The sequence below is a fragment of the Boleophthalmus pectinirostris genome, unplaced genomic scaffold, assembly GCF_026225935.1.
Source record: "Boleophthalmus pectinirostris isolate CB_2022bp ecotype Guang Dong unplaced genomic scaffold, ASM2622593v1 HiC_scaffold_3, whole genome shotgun sequence".
Classification (NCBI taxonomy): domain Eukaryota; kingdom Metazoa; phylum Chordata; class Actinopteri; order Gobiiformes; family Gobiidae; genus Boleophthalmus; species Boleophthalmus pectinirostris.
The window spans coordinates 7557744-7580682 of NW_026571299.1; the positions used below are offsets into that span (position 1 = coordinate 7557744).

Here is a 22939-nt window from a genome sequence, read left to right on the forward strand (position 1 = left end):
AAGAATGAGAGCGGAAGAGGTAAGAACTGGAGAAAGAGATGAGGACGGGGCAAAGGCAGAGCGAGAGAGAAAGAGAAGAGGAGAAAGAGGGAGGGAGAAGGGAGAGCAAGAAGAGAGAGAGAGAGAGAGAGAGAGAGAGAGAGGGGGGGGAGTGTGAAAAGAACAGGAAATATTGAAACAAGTCTATAGAGAATTATAAAATGGATTCAGCCCAGACTCATGGAAATGTGCACACAAAGAACCAGGACTAAACCAGGACTAAACCAGTCTAAACCAGACTAAACCAGGTCTAAAACCAGGACTAAACCAGGACTAAACCAGGTCTAAACCAGGACTAACCAGGTAAACCACTAAACCAGGACTAAACCAGGACTAAACCTGGACTAAACCAGGACTAAACAGGACTAAACCGACTAAACCAGGACTAAACAGGACTAAACCAGGTCTAAACAGGACTAAACCAGGACTAAACCACTAAACCAGGACTAAACCAGGACTAAACCAGGACTAAACCAGGACTAAACCAGGACTAAACCAGGACTAAACCTGGGACTAACCAGGACCAGGACCTAAACCTGGACTAACTAAACCAGGGCTAAACCTGGACTAAACCAGGACTAAACCTGGACTAAACCAGGACTAAACCAGGACTAAACCTGGACTAAACCTGACTAAACCAGGACTAAACCAGGTCTAAACCAGGACTAAACCAGGACTAAACCAGGTCTAAACAACTAAACCTGGACTAAACCAGGACTAAACCAGGACTAAACCAGGACTAAACCAGGACTAAACCAGGTCTAAACCAGGACTAAAACCAGGACTAAACCAGGTCTAAACCAGGACTAAACCTGGACTAAAATCCAGGACTAAACCAGGACTAAACCAGGACTAAACCAGGACTAAACCAGGACTAAACCAGGACTAAACCAGGACTAAACCTGGACTAAACCTGGACTAAACCAGGGCTAAACCTGGACTAAACCAGGACTAAACCAGGACTAAACCAGGACTAAACCAGGACTAAACCTGGACTAAACCAGGACTAAACCAGGACTAAACCAGGACTAAATCAGGACTAAAGCAGTACTAAACCAGGACTAAACCAGTACTAAATCAGGACTAAACCAGGACTAACGCAGGACTAAATTCACAAGTGTTACAGACTATAACTAAACCTCAGACACAAACACAATGGGTTTGGATCACAGAACTGTAATAAAACCTTTGATGAATCCAAGATGGTGTTGTGTTGTTTTCAGGGGTCTGTGCTCATTGGCTCATGGACCCAAAACATTATTTTCCCCGCATTTACTTCCTCAGTCCGGACGAGCTCCTCCCACCGTGTGACGTCTGTAACGTGCACGGCGTGGAGCGTTTGGACCAATCAGAGCGAGAGCTGCTAGAGCGGAGCTAGAGCGGAGCTAGAGCGGAGCTAGAGCGGAGCTAGAGCGGAGCTAGAGCGGAGCTAGAGCGAGCTCGAGCGAGAGCGGCGCTGAGCGCTGAGCGGCGCTGGACGGCGCGAGCTAGGCGCTGGAGCTAGAGCGGAGCGGAGCTAGGAGCACCTCAGAGCGGAGAGTCTCAGGCCCTGTCCACACTAGTATGTATTCGAGTCGTTTTCATTGTGGATGCAGTGTTTGTTCACACTAATCCGATGGAAAACAGCTCCAGAGACTGTGTGGACGCCTGAAAACGCTGATACTCTGATGTAGGAGCTCTAGTTGCCTCCTTATTGGACCACAACACTGTGAGTTGGGTCTTCCTGATTCGCTGGGTTTGTAACATCGCTCATGTGACACTATTGTGAACATGAATCATCTCAAACGTGATAGAAGCACAGAACAGACTCACCATCAGCAGAACACCGCTCTTTAACCCTCTCCAGGCAGGCGTTGCAGATTTGCAACAGCTAAATTCCAAGTACCTACTTACTCCACATCCATATTATATGAGCTTTTTTTACTCAGGAGCTTTTCTCCCATCCATGCTGATAAACGTGGGCGATGCAGACTGTGCAAGAATGGCTACACGCAAACGGCCTGCCAGAAGTGCAAAATACTTTTTTTGTTTACAAAGGATAAAAAAGTCAGAATTGTATATTACTACCCATATTATAATTTTCCCCAAATATCAGATTTTTCCTGATACTAAAAATTAATTTGAGCCTGAGAGGGTTAATAGAAAGAACACTCATATTCCACTGAGTCGTGACCTTTAGTCCGACAGAAGCTGAACCGCATCAGCGCACAAGGAGCGAGCTGTTTTTTTGAGGCTTATGCAAATGAGCCATGTGGTTTTAAGTTTAATTTCTGTAAAATGTAAACAAATATGTTCAAAGTTGTGTGGACAGGGAAGACCTGCGGACACAGAAATGACGTGTCTGGACACAAATCGTTTCCGATACGGTGATACGGTGATTGTTTCAGTGTAAACATAGCCTTACAAAACTAACTTTGAGGATTTAATTTTACATTTTTTTTTTTAGTTTATGTTGTGAAAATAGAAATGAATCCTTCAAAATCCGACTTTTGTGAGTTTGAATTCGGGCAGTTTGAATTCACAAAAAATACGTTTTGTTTCAGAGGGAGAATTTTGGGCCCAAACTCCCAGGAGCTGCAGTACCTGGAGCGACCACTAGTCTGTCTGGAGCCGGGACACAGGGGGAGGGGCTTATCCAGTTTTATTGTAGATCCATGATCCAGACTCTATTAGATCTGATCTGACCTTTGACCCCTGACCTCTGTCTCTGTGTGCAGCTCTGAATGAACCGACCATCGACTACGGCTTCCAGAGGCTACAGAAGGTCATCCCCCGCCACCCCGGGGACCCCGAGAGGTTACCCAAGGTCAGTGCACCTGTCACAAACACCTGACACAAACACCTGCCCCATACACCTGCCCCATACACCTGTCTCATACACACCTGTCTCATACACACCTGTCCTATGTACACTTATCCCAAACACATATTCAGACCCAAGGAACCCTGAGAGGTTACCCAAGGTCAACGCACCTGTCACACAAACACCTGTCACACAAAACACCTGTCACCAAACACCTGTCACCTATACACCTGTCACGTACACTGGACACATACACCTGACACAAACACCTGCTCCATATATATACACATCCTGGCTGACTCCATACACCTGACTGACACCTGTTAACACATACATCTGGTCACATACTACCTGTCCTGTCCCATACACCTGTCACACCTGTACACTTACACCTGTCACATATACACCTGACACATATACCTGTCCACATATACACCTGTCACACCTGCACATACATACACCTGTGTCACATACCTGTACATACATACATATACCTGTCACATACACCTGTCACATATACACATATACACCTGTCATACATAACACCTGTCACATATACACCTGTCACATACATACACCTGACACATATACACCTGTCACATACACCTGACACATATACACCTGTCACATATACACCTGTCACATATACACCTGTCACATACACCTGTCACATACACCTGACACATATACACCTGTCACATATACACCTGTCACATATACACCTGATATACACCTGTCACATACACCTGACACATATACACCTGTCACATACCTGTCACATTACACCTGTACATCATACACCTGACACATATACACCTGTCACATATACACCTGTCACATATACACCTGTCACATACACCTGACACATATACACCTGTCACATACACCTGACATACACATACACATACACATACACATACACATACACATACATACACATACACATACATACCCACACCCCCAGAGTTTCCGAGAGGTTAGACAAGGAACGTCTGTGCACCTGTCACATATACTCCTGTCACTTACACCTGTCACTTACGCCTGCCACATGCACCTGCCTCATACACACCTGTCCTCAAATATCCACACCTCTTCTACACCAGAGATCCCTCGAGGTCACCCAACCGTCCTCCGTCTGTCCTCTCCTCACCCGCCCCACCCTCACCTGCCCGCACCTGCCCGCACCTGTCTGCACCCGCCCACACGCCAGACTAAACCACCCAAACCTCGACATATGTTCTTTTCACTCACTGACAAAACCTCTCTGGGGACAAAACGAGATCTGGACAAAACAAACCGGACAGGAAGTGCGTGTGGAAAAGTGAATCAGACGAGATGGCGGCGGCGGCGAGGCGACGGCGAGCGGGCGGAGCTAAAGTGAACCGTGACAGGGACAACGAATCCATTTGTCCGACGGCGCCCCCCTTTGAATAAATACATATTAACCACGCGAGGAGGGAGGAGGGAGGGAGAGGGGGAGACAGGAGCGTAAACGGCAGGAGGCGGCGGGCGTCGTAATGTGGTTCACCGCGGCAACAACGCCAAATCAAGATGAATGAGACGTGTGAGCGGAGGAGAGGAGGGAGAGAGAGAAGAGGAGAGGGGAAGAAGAGAGAGAGGAGAGAAGGGATGGAGGGATGGGGTAGAGGGAGGAAGGAAACGAGAGGGAGGAGGGAAGGAGGCAGAGAGAAAGAGGGAGAGAGGAGGGGAGGGAGAGTAACGAAGAGAGAGAGGAGGAGAGAAGGAATAGAGGGATAAGAAAGAAGAAAGAGAGAGAGAGAGAGAGGAGGAGAGAGAGGAAGAGAGAGAGAGAAGAGAGAGGAAGAGAGGAGAGGGAGAAGGAGAGAAGGGAAGAGAGGAGAGAGGGGAAGGAGAGGAGGGAGAAGAGGAGAGGGAGAGGGGAGAGAGAAAGAGGAGAGAGGAGAGAGAGAGAGGGAAGAGAAGGGAAGAGAGAAGAGGAGAAAGGAGAGAGAGAAGGGAGGAGAGGGAAGGAGAGAGGAGAGGGAGAGAGAGAGGAAGGAGAGAGGGAAGAGAGGAGAGAAGGGAGAGAGAGAGAAGAAGGAGAGAGAGGAAGAGGAGGGACAGAGAGAGAAGAGAGAGTGAGAGAGAGAGAAGAGAGGAGAGGATAGGGTAGAGGGAGAGAGAGAGGGAACGAGAGAGGAGGAAGGGGAGTGAGAGGAGAGGGGAAGAAGAGAGAGAGAGAGGGACAGAGGGAAGGAGGGAGGAGAGATGAAAGGGAGGAGAGAGGGAGGGACAGATTAGGGAAAATAGTGAAGGAGAGAGGAAGCAACGGAGGGGGAAAGGGAGAGAAGGAGGGAGAGGGACAGAAGGACAGGAGAAAGAGGTGAAAGAGGTACAGCGGGAGGGATAAAGAGAAACAGAACAACAGGAGAGAGAGAGAGAGGGAGAAGTGTAATGTTTTCATTGGGACAGGCACTTGATGGAACTGATAAGGAACGTACAGCGCCACCTACAGACCATCTACTGTTCTACTGCAGACTTACTTTATATAGGCCTAGTCCTGGTTCAGTCCTGGTTCAGTCCTGGTTCAGACCTGGTTTAGACCTGGTTTAGTCTTGGTTTAGTCCTGGTTCAAACCTGCTTTAGATCCTCGTTTAGTCCTTGGTTTAGTCCTGGTTTAGTCCTGGTTTAGACCTGGTTTAGTCCTGGTTTCCAATCCTGGTTTAGTCCTGGTTTATTGTTGGTTTTTAGTCTGGTTTAGTCCTAGTTTAATCCTGGTTCAGTCCTGGTCCAATCCTGGTTTAGTCCTGGTTTAGACCTGGTTCAGTCCTAGTCCAATCCTGGTTTAGTCCTAGTTTATTGGTTTAGACCTGGTTTAGACCTGGTTTAGACCTGGTTTAGGTCTGGTTCAGTCCTGGTTCAAACCTGCTTTAGACCTCGTTTAGTCTTGGTTTAGTCCTAGTTTAATCCTGGTTCAGTCCTGGTCCAATCCTGGTTTAGTCCTGGTTTAGACCTGGTTCAGTCCTAGTCCAATCCTGGTTTAGTCCTAGTTTATTGTTGGTTTAGACCTGATTTAGACCTGGTTTAATCCTGGTTCAATCCTGGTTTAGACCTGGTTCAACCTGCAGAGGAAAAACTGCAGGTTGAAATATTTCTGTTGTTTTTAACACAAAAAGTGTTATTTTAACTATTTGAAAGTTAAATGTGGGTTGGAGTTGGGGCTATTTGAGTTGATATGGTTGAAGTTAATTGTACTTAGAGTTAACTTGGCTCCTCCCACCCACCACTTCAAACTGTAGTGAGAGAAAACCAGTCTGAACCAGTTTTGTACATAATTTCATCTTAAATTAACTAAAATAAAGTGTAAAAATAAAACTCTGTGTTGTTTGGCTAAATCTGGAAAACCCTACAAATATTACTCTCATGAATATAACTCTTGATTTGGGGGTTAAACAGGAACTTTGGTCCAGTGTTACTTAATTAACTTTTCCAAAAAATGTTAAATTAACTCTAGAACAGATTGGACTCATATAAACTCTGAGAAAATGTTAAAAAAATTTCTGTGAGAGTCAATTTTTAGACGAGGATTGGGCCTGTTTTTGTCTAATTCTTGTCCAAATATGTCTTGATATTTCAGTATAAGCAACTTTTAAACTTCTCAGGAAGTGCACGGTTAGCATCCTACTTGTTACGAGCGTTACCGTGACTCTGTTCTGGTCTCTGAAGTCATGAAAAGCGCTAAATAAACTAAATAAATTAAGTGAGGAATAAGTTTTGAACCACTGCAAACTGTTTAAAATGATCTAATTCTGTTTTTCAGTTTTTTAAATCGGTAAAAATCTGGTTAATTTAAACTCCACATATGTCATTATCAAACGTACTGATCTGCTTTTAAATGTAAATGCCGTTGTCAGCTGTCTGTTTGAGTGACAGGTGTGTGACAGGTGCGTGACAGGTGCGCGGGGCAGGTGTTGATTGCATCGTCAGGTGATCGTCTTTAATTAAAAGCTCTTTTATCGCGGCCTCGTGATTAAACGAGCGGAGCGGGTTTAAGTGAGTCGGAGTCAGCAAACAGAGCCCAGATGTTAGCGCTGGCGGCAGATGGACACGCTAGCATTAGCCGCTAATAAAAACAAGCTAGCGCACAGACGGAGGAGTTGGTCTGGGCTAAAGACGCGACCGTGTGTTTTTAAGACAAAGCAGAGCACATAAAGAGAGAGTATTGTGTTATTATAACGTTATTCCCTCATTAAAAACATCTCTGAAGGGGTTTTATGTCGTTCATGTATGTTTGAGTAATCTAGCGATCTCTCCTGGGTCCTATTCAAACCTTCTTTACGGTTCTGTACGAGGCTCCGCCCACAAATCTACTTCACCCACACGACAATTCTCCATAAATATACAAAAACATGACACAAAACTGTACACAACAACTTCACAAAAAGGGCTGGGTGTCATTAAGAAGTTGCCGATACGATACCGATACATAGGCCACGATACGATACGTTTTTCGATACAGTGCACTTTCGATTCAGTATGATACGATACGTAAATCTTTCGATACGGTTCAATAAAAACAAACGCTAAATCATGGCTGTGATACGAAAAGTCTTTGTTAAACCACGAAGGCTACGTCCACATGACAACACTCCTGGATTTTTTTTTTTTTTTTTTTTTTTTTTTTTTTTTTTGCGAGTTTAAAAAAATTTGCGTCCACATGTGTTGGATCAATAAATATTCACGTCCAGGCAACAACGGAGCACGGAGTGAAAATGATGCAATACAGGAAACAAACAAAACAGCCAGAACCACTCGACACACAATTACTACAAATAGCACATGCACATAAAGTCCTTCCTTTTTTTTTTCTTTTCTTTTCTTTTTTCTTTCTCATTCAATATGTTCAAATACACAGTTACAGTTATAAAGTTCTTCTATTTTATTTATTTATTTATTTATTTTTAATTCAATATGTTCAAATACACAGTCACATTTATATAGTCCTTCTATTTTTATTTATTTATTTATTTATTTTTAATTCAATATGTTCAAATACACGGTCACAGTTATAAAGTCCTTCTATTTTATTTTATTTTATTCAATATGTTCAAATACACAGTCACATTTATAAAGTCCTTCTATTTATTTATTTATTTATTAATTTTTTTTTTTTTATTCAATATGTTCAAATACACAGTCACAGTCATAAAGTCCTTCTATTTTTTTATTTTTTTTTTTTTATTCAATATGTCCAAATACACAGAGTCACAGTCATAAAGTCCTTCTATTTTTTTTATTTTATTTTATTCAATATGTCCAAATACACAGAGTCACAGTCATAAAGTCCTTCTATTTTTTTTTATTTTTATTTTATTCAATATGTCCAAATACACAGAGTCACAGTCATAAAGTCCTTCTATTTTTTTTTATTTTATTTTATTCAATATGTCCAAATACACAGAGTCACAGTCATAAAGTCCTTCTATTTTTTTTTTTTTTTTTTTTTATTCAATATGTCCAAATACACAGAGTCACAGTCATAAAGTCCTTCTATTTTTTTTTATTTTATTTTATTCAATGTCCAAATACACAGTCACAGTCATAAAGTCCTTCTATTTTTTTATTTTATTTTATTCAATATGTCCAAATACACAGAGTCACAGTCATAAAGTCCTTCTATTTTTTTTATTTTATTTTATTCAATATGTCCAAATACACAGAGTCACAGTCATAAAGTCCTTCTATTTTTTTTATTTTATTTTATTCAATATGTCCAAATACACAGAGTCACAGTCATAAAGTCCTTCTATTTTTTTTTTATTTTATTTTATTCAATATGTCCAAATACACAGAGTCACAGTCATAAAGTCCTTCTATTTTTTATTTTTATTTTATTTTATTCAATATGTCCAAATACACAGAGTCACAGTCATAAAGTCCTTCTATTTTTTTTTTTTTATTTTATTCAATATATGTCCAAATACACAGAGTCACAGTCATAAAGTCCTTCTATTTTTTATTTTATTTTTTTTTTATTCAATATGTCCAAATACACAGAGTCACAGTCATAAAGTCCTTCTATTTTTTTTAATTTTTATTTTATTCAATATGTCCAAATACACAGAGTCACAGTCATAAAGTCCTTCTATTTTTTTTTATTTTATTTTATTCAATATGTCCAAATACACAGAGTCACAGTCATAAAGTCCTTCTATTTTTTTATTTTATTTTATTCAATATGTCCAAATACACAGAGTCACAGTCATAAAGTCCTTCTATTTTTTATTTTTTTTTATTTTATTCAATATGTCCAAATACACAGAGTCACAGTCATAAAGTCCTTCTATTTTTTTTTATTTTATTTATTCAATATGTCCAAATACACAGTCACAGTCATAAAGTCCTTCTATTTTTTTTATTTTTTTTTTAAATTCAATATGTCCAAATACACAGAGTAACAGTCATAAAGTCCTTCTATTTTTTTATTTTATTTTATTCAATATGTCCAAATACACAGAGTCACAGTCATAAAGTCCTTCTATTTTTTTTTATTTTATTTTATTCAATATGTCCAAATACACAGAGTCACAGTCATAAAGTCCTTCTATTTTTTTTATTTTATTTTATTTCCATGGAATCATGCTCCAGAAAGTTATGTAGTGTTGCTTTAAATCATTGATTGATCTGAAATTCCCTGTAATTTTTTCTCGTTTATTCCTGGTTCAACAAAATACAAATTACAAATACACAAATGACAAAAACAATGACCTAATCCAGACTGTACATTTGGGCCTAACCTGGTCTGGATTAAGATGAACTGAGATTAAACCAGATCTAAACCAGAATTTAAACCACCACTAAACAGGACTGAATTTAAGAATACTATTTTCCCACAATTCAAAGTACAATTTGACAAATTTCAGAAACATTCAAGAAGAAAAGAGACAATTACAGGCTTTATCTTTTACACCAAAATGACTCTTGTGTTGTGATCTTGGCCAAAATTTAAGATATAAACACTTGAGTCTATCAGAAAAGAAGTTAAAAGTAGTGAAATTATCTGTCCATGCAGCAAGATTATTTTCACATTATGTTAAAATAATCGACCTCTAGACTAGAATTAAGCAGTCTCAGGTCTGGTAAGTCAAAAATAAATCACAAAATAAGATGAATAACCAGATATTTTAAAGTTTTAAAATTTGCAGTGTGCAGTGGTGGTTTTCATGTTAACAGGTCCGTTTTTTTTTACCTTTAATTCTGTAAATATTGTCAAAATTCAGGGCTGAAATTCTCCAAATGATTCTTGTGAAGGTGTGTGGAGTTTAAAAACACAGTGGAGCCCTTCCCACAGATCAGAAAACAGTGTAATATGAGCTCTTTAAACGAACAACAGTTATATTATTCTATTTCTTCCTCTGCACATTCTTGGTGTTTTGCGGCGTGGTTGTAATTCCCCGGGGAGGGCAGCAGAGGTCCTCGCAGCCTGCTCCTCTGGGACTGCTGCTTCTCCTGCTCCTCCACATCTGCACATCTGCACCTGCGCGAGCCCGTTAGCCGCGTTAGCCGTGCTAGCGCCTCTATCCGGTGCCTGTAATCTCACACGTGTCACTGTGATTTATACGTCTGCAAAAGCCCCTCTGTCTCCTCGCGCAGTAACTCTGTCACTTCACCTTATTCCTCCGGTTTTGTCACACAAGATGGAGTATAGTCTGGATTACACTTGTATTTCTACTACTGTTACTACTACTACTTGTACTAGTACTACAAACAGTGTTTTGAAGGTTACTTTTAAAATGTATTTCCCTACAGATTACAGATTACACACACCAAAATGTAGTTTGTAACATAATCCATTAAATTACTTAAAGTGAGTAATGTAATCTGAATACTTTGGATTACTTGATTTGCTGTAGAGAAGCAAAGACCAGGATATCAAAACATAAGAAGTTTTGTCTGCTAAAAGAAAATACGACTTTACTTAAACGTATTAAAAATATTATTGATAGAAGACGAGGAGACACGTCTGCGCAGCATGGTTTAGTCCTGGTTTAGTCCTGGTTTAGTCCTGGTTTAGTCCTGGTTTAGTCCTGGTTTAGTCCTGTTTTAGTCTTGGTTTAGTCCTGGTTTAGACCTGGTTTAGATTTAGTTTAGTCCTGCTTTAGTCCTGTCAAATCCTGTTTTAGTCCTGTTTTACTCCTGATTTAGACCTGGTTTAGACCTGGTTTAGGTCTAGTTTAGGTCAAGTTTAGATCTAGTTAAGACCTGGTTTTAGTCCTGGTTTAGTCCTGGTTTAGACCGTGTTTAGATCTAGTTTAGTCCTGGTTTAGGTCTAGTTTAGGTCTAGTTTAGATCTAGTTTAGACCTGGTTTAGACCTGGTTTAGATCTAGTTTAGTCCTGGTTTAGTCCTGTTAAATCCTGTTTAGTCCTGTTATCCTGTTTTAGTCCTGTTTTAGTCCTGTTTTCCTGGTTTAGACCTGGTTTAGATCTAGTTTAGACCTGGTTTTAGTCCTGTTTTAGTCCTGGTTTAGACCTGGTTTAGATCTAGTTTAGACCTGGTTTTAGTCCTGGTTTAGTCCTGGTTTAGTCCTGGTTTAGATCTAGTTTAGACGTGGTTTAGACCTGGTTTAGACCTGGTTTAGATCTAGTTTAGACCTGGTTTTAGTCCTGGTTTAGACCTGGTTTAGATCTAGTTTAGACCTGGTTTTAGTCCTGGTTTAGTCCTGGTTTAGGTCTAGTTTAGACGTGGTTTAGACCTGGTTTAGATCTAGTTTAGACCTGGTTTAATTTCCGGCAATGAGTGGAATTACAGAAAAAAAGAAAAGAAAAGGGGGATTTAGCCCAAAATGTGAAAACAGGAAAATACCGCCGTGTAATCCATTTATTTCAACAAAGTAACTGTAATCCAATTACCACTCACTGAAACAGTAACTGTAACTGAATACAGTTACTCATAATTTGTACTCTGATTACGTAACTCCAGTACATGTAATCTGTTACTCCCCAACACTGGTCACAAATAAATACAAGAAACACACTGATGTATAATATTTTCTAGTAATGTAAACAAAACAGTTGGAAACACTTATATTAGTACACACTTTGTGAAGTACTTAAAGTAGCCTATGTGTGTTATTCCCCTTGGTCATTTTTATCAAATGTACTCTACTACTTTTTTACTTCAGTATCTATAATTATATATTTGTAAATACATGATACATATTATATACACGACTAGTCAAACTCATTATTTATTTATTTTTTAAAATAATATATGTTTACTAGGGATGAAACGATACGGTTTTCTCACAATTCAACACGGATCTTGATATTGATCATGATATTGATTTGATTTTTATGTTAATAAACATGTTTATAAGTGTTTTAGTTCATTTGGTTCGATGATTTATAGTAATTTTTTTTTTGTTTTCTTTCTGAACACTAAAACTATGTTATGTTACATATGAGTGTGAGAAAAAGATCATGGTCTGATGTGTGTTTTATTTTGTAGGAGCTGGTCTGACATGTGTTTTACTTTGTAGGAGTTGATCCTGAAGCATGTGTTTTATTTTGTAGGAGCTGTTCTGATGCGTGTGTGTTTTATTTTGTAGGAGCTGGTTTGACGTGTTTTACTTTGTAGGAGTTGATCCTGAATCGTGTGTTTTATTTTGTAGGAGCTGATCACATATATTGCGAGTCGTGTCACATGTGCGTACACAAGCGTATTTGATTAAAGCCGATGTAAAGCCAAAAGTGATTCTAAAGTATTTTAAAGTTGAATCTACACAAATAAAGGAAAATGTTCTTAATTTAAGTTATTTTAACTTAAATTACTAGATATTACTTTTTTGTGTTTTGCGTTTTTGAGTTATTTCACTTTTCTCTTTTCTTCTTTTGCTTCTTGTATTTGATATTTTCTGTTTGTGTATTAAATATAGAAAATGGTAAAAAAGAAAACAAAAACATTGACTGAGAGTGTGTTTGTGTTTGTTCCAGGAGGTTCTGCTGAAGAGAGCGGCCGACCTGGTGGAGGCGCTCTACGGCATGCCCCACAACAACCAGGTACGTACAGAAGAAGAAGAAGAAGAAGCATCGTGATACTAATACTGCAGTACTTTGTGTATTCTGAGTATTTGGACTACAGTAGGGCTGGTTACACGGAAGTCCAGGCAAATCAGGAACACAGACCTGGGATACCTGGAAACTGTCATGGATTCAAACTATTTTCTCTCTTTTTTATGTCATAAAAAAATCTAAAGTTCTTTTATCTTAATATTAATTTAATTAATTTGTATTTATTTCCATTTCATCATCGTAAGATTTTTTTTGAGATGCAGGAGCTGGTCTGACAAGTGTATATTATTTTCTAGGATGTTGATCCTGAAGTGTTTATGCTTTATTTTGTAGGATGCTGATCCTGAAGTGTATTTTATTTTGTAGGAGCTGATATTGAACCGTGTGTTTTATTTTGTAGGAGCTGATGTTGAAGCGTGTGTTTTATTTTGTAGGAGCTGATCCTGAAGCGTGTGTTTTATTTTGTAGGAGCTGATCCTGAAGCGTGTGTTTTATTTTGTAGGAGCTGATCCTGAAGCGTGTGTTTTATTTTGTAGGAGCTGATCCTGAAGCGTGTGTTTTATTTTGTAGGAGCTGATCCTGAAGCGTGTGTTTTATTTTGTAGGAGCTGATCCTGAAGCGTGTGTTTTATTTTGTAGGAGCTGATCCTGAAGCTGAAGCTGTTGTGTTTTATTTTGTAGGAGCTGATCCTGAAGCGTGTGTTTTATTTTGTAGGAGCTGATCCTGAAGCGTGTGTTTTATTTTGTAGGAGCTGATCCTGAAGCGTGTGTTTTATTTTGTAGGAGCTGATCCTGAAGCGTGCCGCTGACCTCACGGAGGCGCTGTACTCGGTTCCTCGTGGTCATAACCAGCTGCCGTCGCTCGGGTCGCAGCCCCACGGCATGATGGGAGTCAACTCCTTCAGCTCGCAGCTCGCCGTCAACATCTCGGAGGCCTCGCAAGAGCAGGGTACTACACTACCCACAATGCACCACAGAACACACCTAAGGCAGAGAGTCTTTGGGTCTAGTCACTGAGGCTACAACCACACGACAACACTCCTGGATTTCTTTTTTTTTTTTTTTTCTTGCGGGTTGAAAAAAAATCTGTGTCCACGGATCAATAAATATTCATGTCCAGACGACAACAGAGAGTGAAAACAGCATAATACATAATACAGCCAGAACCACTGGACACACAACACTACAACAAGAGCAGACGCATTAAAGGTTGTATGGAGGATTTTTTGTTTTGTTTCAAATTGTCAATGAAAGTTTAAAATACCATTACAGAGACGCAGCAGCTTTGGAATTATGATGACCAAAAAAAAAAAGAATGAAAATCTATCAACTGTGAACGTGTTGAGGCCAGATAAACATCAGCCAACAGAAAACGAGGCTCCCTCTTTTTCTATTGGCTGTTAGGTCGTCAATCAAACTCCCCACGCACAGGGATTTCGTGGTTTATGCGGCGGTTCTTCGAGGCTTTTTCAAACTGTCGCTTCCTCGCAATTTGCGCAAAGTTTGTCGAGACGGCGAACGAGAATCCACGACCAGTTCACCGTAAAAGAAAGTCCGTTTTTGAGGTCGCTGAAAGACGAAGAGAAGAGGAAAAGGAGCGAAGACAAACTGAGGTGATTCTTGGAGATTCCTTCCAGCGATGGCGCGACCGAAGCAGACGAAGGGTCTAAAAAGGGACGCGTCGGTCGGAATTATTTCTAGACAGGTCACTTCAACAGTAATTCTGAACGCACACGGCTGTAAACAAGTGTGATTTCTAGAGTAAAGAGGAGGGAGGAGGAGATGTTTCTACTGAAGGAGCTGTGGAGGAGGAACATGCACATGGACAGTTGCTCTATTTCTCTTCCCTTAAAAAATCCTCTATACAACCTTTAAGTCCTTTTTTTTTTTTTATTTTTTTAATTCAATATGTTCAAGTACACACAGTCACAGTCATAAAGTCCTTCCTGCGCGGGGTTCTCTTCCACTCATGTGGCGATGACAGGGTTGTGACGTCATCGTTTTCCAAAAGCTGCAGTCTTCTTGTCCACACGACAACGCAACGTGTTTTCAGATTTCTCCACTCTGGAGCCCATTTTCAAAGACACAGTTTTCACCCAGACAAAACGTCAGCTCCATGTGGACGAAAGACCAAAATGAATAAAAAATTTCATAGTTTCGACCAAAAACATCACCTAATAGACCTTTTTCACAACAGCCTGAAGTGCCTCGCTTTAGGTTTGTGGAACTTCCGGTTAATGGTTTTCTGTGGCAAACTTTTTTTGTGTAAATGTGTGGCGTTTTCTCCAGCAGCTTCATAAATCTGCCCCATCACCAAATCTTCAACCAACAAGGTCGACGACAAAGGATAAACATTCTAACATGAAGAATTTATCCACAAGTATCAAGGTAAGAAAGACGAAAACTTAAAGGCGAACGACGACGACGCATTAGTGAACTACTGAGCAAAACTAACATTATGGTCATGAATAAAACAGTTCAAGAAACTTGTTCACTCAGACTGATTCTACAATAAAAATTAAAAATCGATTTCATGACGTCGATATTAGCACAGACAGATTTGTGCAGTTCCAATGGGAGACATCTCTTGGACCATAATGTTAGTAAGATTTCTTTTTTTTAATACCGCATTTAAAGGGCTGATACAGAGTAATTTCAACCTAGGATCTGCTGCTGGAGAATATATCGGGTGTAATTGACGACCAAATTGGGAGAAATGGGGATAAAATCTGATGTGATGATAAAGGAAATGTGGGAACTTAGGGCCTAATTTTGGAAAGAAACATTGCCGTTGTTTAGTCGTTGTTCACCTGTAAGTTTTCGTCTTTCTTGCGGTGATAGTTGTGGATAAATTCTCTGTGGACCTTGTTGGTTGGAGATTTGGTGATGGGGCAGATTTATGAAGCTGGTGGAGAAAACGACACATTTACACAGATATTTTGCCAAAACGGAAAAAACCATGAACCGGAAAGTCCAGAAACCTAAAGCGCTTCCAACCGTTGTGAAAAAGGTCTATTGTGGCGAACTTTTGGACTGAATTATTTTATAATAATTTATCATTTATATTCACGGCAGGTATTATCCCACCAAATTAAGTAGAAATGTGAGAAAATGAAAGTGTAACAGTCTGTCATTCGCAGTGTTGGGAGTAAAGGTTATAAAAGTAACAAATTAATGTAATTAGTTCTGGTTTAGACCTGCTTCAGTCCTGGTTCAGCTCTGGTTTAGTCTTAGTTTAGTCCTGGTTTAGACCTGGTTTAGTCCTAGTTTAGTCTTGGTTCAGTTCTAGTTTAGTCCTGGTTTAGACCTGGTTTAGACCTTGTTTAGTCCTGGTTTAGTCCTGGTTCAGTCCTAGTTTAGTCTTGGTTCAGTTCTAGTTTAGTCCTGGTTTAGTCCTGGTTTAGACCTTGTTTAGTCCTGGTTTAGTCCTGGTTCAGTCCTGGTTTCAGTCCTGGTTTAGTCCTGGTTTAGTCCTGGTTCAGTCCTGGTTCAGCTCTGATTTAGTCCTAGTTTAGTCCTGGTTTAGACCTGGTTTAGTTGTAGTTTAGTCCTTGTTCAGTCCTTGTGTAGTCCTGGTTCAATCCTGGTTTAGTCCTGGTTCAGCTCTGGTTTAGTCTTAGTTAAGTCCTGGTTTAGTCCTGGTTCAGATCTGGTTTAGTCCTAGTTTAGTCCTGGTTCAGTTCTGGTTTAGACCTGGTTTAGTCCTGGTTTAGTCCTGGTTCAGTCCTGGTTTAGTCCTGGTTCAGACCTGGTTCAGTCCTGGTTTAGTCCTGGTTCAGTCCTGGTTCAGTCCTGGTTTAGTCCTGGTTTAGTCCTGGTTTAGTCCTGGTTCAGTTCTGGTTTAGACCTGGTTCAGTCCTGGTTTAGTCCTGGTTCAGTCCTGGTTTAGTCCTGTTTAGTCCTGGTTCAGTCCTGGTTTAGTCCTGGTTCAGCTCTGGTTTAGTCTTAGTTAAGTCCTGGTTTAGTCCTGGTTCAGCTCTGGTTTAGTCTTAGTTAAGTCCTGGTTTAGTCCTGGTTCAGATCTGGTTTAGTCCTAGTTTAGTCCTGGTTCAGTTCTGGTTTAGACCTGGTTTAGTCCTGGTTTAGTCTTGGTTCAGTCCTGGTTTAGTCCTGGTTCAGTCCTGGTTTAGTCCTGGTTCAGTTCTGGTTTAGTCCTGGTTCAGTCCTGGTTTAGTCCTGGTTCAGTCCTGGTTTAGTCCTGGTTCAGTCCTGGTTCAGTCCTGGTTTAGTCCTGGTTCAGTCCTGGTTTAGTCCTGGTTCAATCCTGGTTTAGATCTGGTTCAGTCCTGGTTTAGTCCTGGTTCAGTCCTGGTTCAGTCCTGGTTCAGTCCTGGTTCAGTCCATACACGGTCCAAAAGTTCAGCATCTTCACAGTTATTTTGTTGAGAGTTGTTGTTGCTGTAACAGTCGTGCAATATTTTACATTTTAAACACATTCAAATTATAATGTATAATTATTTAAAATATAACAGTAACACGTCATAAATAAACAACACATGACAGTTTTGAAGTAACTTGCCCAACAGTCTTTCGTTCGCAGTTGAAGTTTGCGTTGTGTTTTTTTTTTTTTTTTTACTTCACATGTTCATGAGTTTAGTTTCGTGGTGCGTTCACTGCTCCTCCGTTGGCTCCGGTGCTGTTTTGTTTACCGGCCCCGGTGGCTCCCGCTGCTCGGCTCGTCTCTCATGGTTTATTAAAAGTCTCGCTCATTAAAATCATTATTGTAGCTTTATTAAACACATCCCCAGCTACAGCCTAACGATTTATGGAGGAAATTAACTATGACGGAATTTAATTAGGACGCAGCGCTCTTAAGGTTCAGACCTGGTTCAGACCTGGTTCAGACCTGGTTCAGACCTGGTTCAGACCTGGTTCAGACTTGTTTTGGACCTGGTTTAGACCTGGTTCAGACTTGTTCAGACCTGTTTAGATATGGTTTAGACTTGGTTTAGATCTGGTTTAGACCTGGTTTAGACCTGTTTCAGACCTACTTTAGACCTTGTTTAGACCTGGTTTAGACTTGTTTTAGACCTAGTTCAGACCGGTTTTAGACCTGGTTTAGACCTGTTTTGTACCTATTTTAGACCTGTTTTAGAACTGGTTCAGACTTATTTTAGAACTGGTTCAGACCTGGTTTAGACCTGGTTCAGACCTGTTTTAGACCTGTTTTAGACCTGTTTTGGACCTGGTTTAGACCTAGATTAGACCTGTTTTGGACCTGGTTCAGCTTTGGTTTAGACCTGGTTGAGACCTGTTTTAGACCTGGTTTAGACCTCGTTCAGACCTGGTTTAGACCTGTTTTAGACCTGGTTTGGACCTGGTTTAGACCTGTTTTAGACCTGGTTTAGACCTGGTTTAGACCTGCTTTAGACCTGGTTTAGACCTGGTTTAGACCTGGTTTAGACCTGCTTTAGACCTGGTTCATACATGGTTTAGACCTGTTTTAGACCTGTTTAGACCTGGTTTAGACCTGGTTTAGACCTGGTTCAGACCTGTTTTGTACCTATTTTAGACCTGTTTTAGACCTGGTTTGGACCTGTTTTAGGCCTGTTTTGGACCTGTTTTAGAGCTGTTTTGGACCTGGTTCAGACCTATTTTGATCATCCTGATCCAAAAAGTCAGTGACCCATGCCATATTTTTTAAGCCGTTGCCATAGCAATGACATAAACTCTCCATGTTATTCCATTGGTAAAATGGACAGATTTTGGCACAAACGTTGGCTGATTTCACTCAAATTTTAATTGTGGGTTCACACCCAGACCCTGAACAGATTCTTGTAAGAAAATACAAAAATGCGTGCAGTAGCGCCCCCTAGATAATTTGAACAATAATGTTTTATTTGTCATAGATACATAAAATTTGGTATACACATTTGTGACATGGTCTCAATTAAAAAACTCAATGATGCCCACACCCCACTGACATGGTGTTCGCCATGGCAACAAGCACAAAATCTGCCCTTGCCAATGGGACGTCCTTACACAAAGTTTGTGTAGAAAAAATAAATTTTGTAGCCAGATGCATCTTGGCAAAAGGATTAAAAAAATTTATATTTCAACCACTCCTGTTTGTTTTAATAAATACATGAAAAAATTATGTAAAAAATCAGGGTTATGTTAAGAGTTAGGGCTAGGGTTGGGGCTGTGGTGAGGATTATGACTAGAGTTAGGTTTAAGGTTACGATTATTAGGGTGAGTGCGCGGTGCAGTGTTTTGCGAGGCACAGGGTTTGCGGGACGAGGTGTAGGCGCGCGCGAGGGCTGATCATTGCTGCTTGCGGCTATATTTTATTATTGCTTTTATCAGTTTCAAGTTATTTCAGTGATGGTTGTTGATTTTTCTTTCATTGCCAGAGGGGTGCCGACTGTTTTATCCACGACAGTGTATCTCCAGTCTAAGGTCTTGTGTCATGTCATGTTGTTTTGTTTTTGTCCCAGGATATTCCCGCACTTCCAGCTCCGTGTCTCCGCGCGGATACGCCCCCAGCTCCACCCCCCAGCAGTCCAACTACAACACCATCACTTCCTCCATGAACGGATACGGATCAGGCATGACCAACCTGCCCGTGCCCGCCTCGCCCTCCTTCCTCAACGGAGCCACAGGAAACTCCGCCTACGCCAGTAAGTCCCGCCCACATGCGCCCGCGTACGCCACCTTCAGCGAGAGTCCGGCATCACATCTGCATCTCCATCTCCATCTGCGACATGAAGGTTCAGCTCAGCTCAGAGAAGAACTACTGCACTTATGACTTTTAGGGCTTCTTCCATTTTCCGTGGTTTCGTTGCTTCGTTGCTCTGTCCTTCTCGGAGTCGCGGCGAGTACGAAGAGCAGCTTAAACTTCAGGCCTCAGTCAGTTTTGGTCAGACTCGGGATTATTTCTGTCGATGAGTTGAGACTTAAACCGGAGATGGAGCTCGATTCAGCTCAAGATTTTAGGATAAATCTGAATATGTGCCACTTTAGTAGAACTGGTTTAGTCCTGGTTTAGTTCTGTCTTAATCTTGGTTTAGTCCCAGTTTAATTCTGGTTTAGACCTGGTTTAGTCCTGGTTTAGTGGTCCTGGTTCAGTCCTGGTTTAGTCTTGATTTAGTCCTGATTTAGTCCCGGTTGAGTCGCGGTTGAGTCCTGGTTCAGTTCTGGTTTAGTCCTGGTTTAGTCCTGCTTTAGTCCTGTTTTAGTCCTGGTTCAGTCCTGGTTCAGTTCTGCTTTAGTCCTGTTTTGGCCCGGTTTTAGTCCTATTTTAGACCTGGTTTAGTCCTGGTTTAGTCCTGCTTTAGTCCTGCTTTAGTCCTGGTTTAGTCCTGGTTTAGTCCTGTTTTAGTCCTGGTTTAGTCCTGTTTAGTCCTGGTTTAGTCCAGTTTAGTCCTGTTTTAGTCCTGTTTAGTCCTGTTTAGTCCTGGTTTAGTCCTGTTTTAGTCCCGTTTCAGTCCTGGTTTAGTCCCGTTTCAGTCCTGTTTTAGTCCTGGTTTAGTCCTGTTTTAGTCCCGTTTCAGTCCCGGTTTAGTCCCGTTTCAGTCCTGGTTTAGTCCCGTTTAGTCCTGGTTTAGTCCCGTTTCAGTCCTGTTTTAGTCCTGGTTTAGTCCTGTTTTAGTCCCGTTTTAGTCCTGTTTTAGTCCTGTTTAGTCCTGTTTAGTCCTGTTTTAGTCCCGTTTCAGTCCTGGTTTAGTCCCGTTTCAGTCCCGTTTTAGTCTTGATTTAGTCCTGGTTTAGCCCTGTTTCAGTCCTGTTTCAGTCCTGTTTTAGTCCTGTTTTAGTCCCATTTCAGTCCTGTTTTAGTCCCGTTTAGTCCCGTTTTAGTCCTTGTTTAGTCCTGGTTTTAGTCCTGTTTTCCTGTTTTAGTCCTGGTTTAGTCCTGTTTTAGTCCTGTTTTAGTCCTGTTTTAGTCCTGGTTTAGTCCTGACGTTCCCATTACCTCCTCGTTTCCATCCGCGGTGCTGTGGGCTCGGTCTAGTCTCTGGCTCGGGCCCGTCTATCGCCCGCAGCTCTGTCAGACTCAGGTGTGTTCGTTAGCGCCCGTAATTCCCCTCCGCTCCTCCGGGGGGAAGCCTTGTTTTGGCCGAGGTTTAAAAGCGGGAGTTTGGGTGTTTTTTTTTAAAAGAGTTTTCCTCGCGCTCGGAGACTCATTTGGCGCGGCTCAGACCGGACCGGAGCTGGCACGGGGAGCGGGCTACTCCCTGGACTCGACACAAACGCGGCGGAGTCGGCGAGCGCGGATTAGCACCAGCGCCGCACGAATTCAGAGCGAGAAGAACAACAACTCACCTGGAACCGCCGGGATGGAGGGGAATTTAGGAGAATAATACGGATTTACAGAGGAATTTATGATTTTTAGAAGAAATAAGAAATGAGTCCGATACCGTCTGTGTTGTAGACCTGGTCCGGACCTGGTTCAGACCTGGATTAGTCTAGTTTTAATCCTGGTTTAGTCCTGGTTTAGTTCTGGTTCAGACCTGGATCAGACCTGTTTTAGTCTTGGTTTAGTCCTCTTCAAGTTCTTCGTTAGTTCTGGTTTAGTCTGGTTTAGTCTGGTTTAGTTCTGGTTTAGTCTTGGTTTAGTCCTGGTTTAGTTCTGGTTTAGTCTGGTTTAGTTCTGGTTTAGTCTTGGTTTAGTCCTGGTTTAGTTCTGGTTTAGTCTTGGTTTAGTCTCTGTTTAGTTTTCTGGTTTAGTCTTGGTTTAGTTCTGGTTTAGTTTCTGGTTTAGTCTTGGTTTAGTCCTGGTTTAGTTCTGGTTTAGTCTGGTTTAGTCTCTGGTTTAGTTCTGGTTTAGTTCTGGTTTAGTCCTGGTTTAGTTCTGGTTTAGTCTGGTTTAGTTCTGGTTTAGTCTTGGTTTAGTCCTGGTTTAGTTCTGGTTTAGTCTGGTTTAGTCTTTAGTTCTGGTTTAGTCTTGGTTTAGTCTGGTTTAGTTCTGGTTTAGTCTTGGTTTAGTTCTGGTTTAGTCTCTGGTTTAGTCCTGGTTTAGTTCTGGTTTAGTCTTGGTTTAGTTTTCTGGTTTAGTCTTGGTTTAGTTTTCTGGTTTAGTCTGGTTTAGTCTGGTTTAGTCTGGTTTAGTTCTGGTTTAGGTCTGGTTTAGTCTTGGTTTAGTTCTGGTTTAGTCTTCTGGTTTAGTCTGGTTTAGTTCTGGTTTAGTCTGGTTTAGTCTGGTTTAGTTCTGGTTTAGTCTGGTTTAGTTCTGTTTAGTCTTAGTTTAGTCCTGGTTTAGTCTGGTTTAGTCCTGGTTTAGTTCTCTTTTTATTCTTGGTTTAGTTCTGGTTTAGTCCTGGTTTAGTCCTTGTTTAGATTATTTTAGACTTTTTTTTTTCTGGTTCAGACCTGGTTTAGTCTTGGTTTGGTCTCGGTTTAGACTGTTTTAAATAAGATCTGCTTTAGTCCTGGTTTATGCCTGGTTTAGTCTTGGTCGAGTCTGGGTTGAGTCCTGGTTGAGTTCTGGTTCAGACCTGGTTTAGACTGTATTAAATAAGACCTGATTTATCCTGGTTCAGACCTGGTTTAGTCCTGGTTAATTCCTGGTGTAGAATGTAAAAAATAAAATCTCACCTGATTTAGTCCTGTTCTAATCCTTGTTTAGTCCTGGTTTAGTCCTGGTTTAGTCCTGGTTTAGACCTAGAACAGGTTCAAACTGTAGTTATATTCAAACCTTTGACCCAGAATTTACAGACTGGACTAAACTTTTTTTATTTTTTTTCTGGGGTCATCGTCGGCATTTTTCAATCTCCATCAATTTTTCTCCTCACCTCGTCTCCTTCATGTTCATTAGTCCTATTTTAGTCCTGGTTTAGTTCTGGTTTAGTCTTGGTTTAGTCTTGGTTTAGATTATTTTAAATAATATTTTTTTTTACCTGGTTCAGACCTGGTTTAGGTCTGGTTAAGTCCTGGTCAAGTTCTTGTTTAGTTCTGGTTGTGGCCTGGTTTAGTCTTGCTTTGGTTCTGGTTTAGTCCTGATTTAGATAGTTTTAAATAGGACCTGGTTTAGTTCTGGTTCAGACCTGGATCTGACCTAGTTTAGTCCTGGTTTAGTCCTGGTTTAGTCCTGGTTTAGTCTTGGTTTAGTCCTGGTTTAGTTCTGGT

General features: G+C 40.9%; 1 protein-coding gene across 4 annotated transcripts in view; it reads left to right on the forward strand.

Annotated features, from left to right (window-relative positions):
* LOC110167936 (transcription factor COE3-like) overlaps window positions 1-22939 on the forward strand; it is a 168983-nt gene that overhangs the window by 139359 nt on the left and 6685 nt on the right. For 2 of the 4 annotated variants that reach the window (XM_055160115.1, XM_055160116.1), the window contains exons 11-14: window positions 2746-2845; window positions 12798-12863; window positions 13658-13823; window positions 19312-19494. In XM_055160115.1, coding sequence (XP_055016090.1) covers window positions 2746-2845; window positions 12798-12863; window positions 13658-13823; window positions 19312-19494 — 515 coding nt within the window. Of the gene's footprint in view, window positions 1-2745; window positions 2846-12797; window positions 12864-13657; window positions 13871-19311; window positions 19540-19717; window positions 19734-21955; window positions 21979-22939 lie in introns of all 4 variants that reach the window. The other 2 variants (XM_055160114.1, XM_055160117.1) reach the window with 2 other exon arrangements.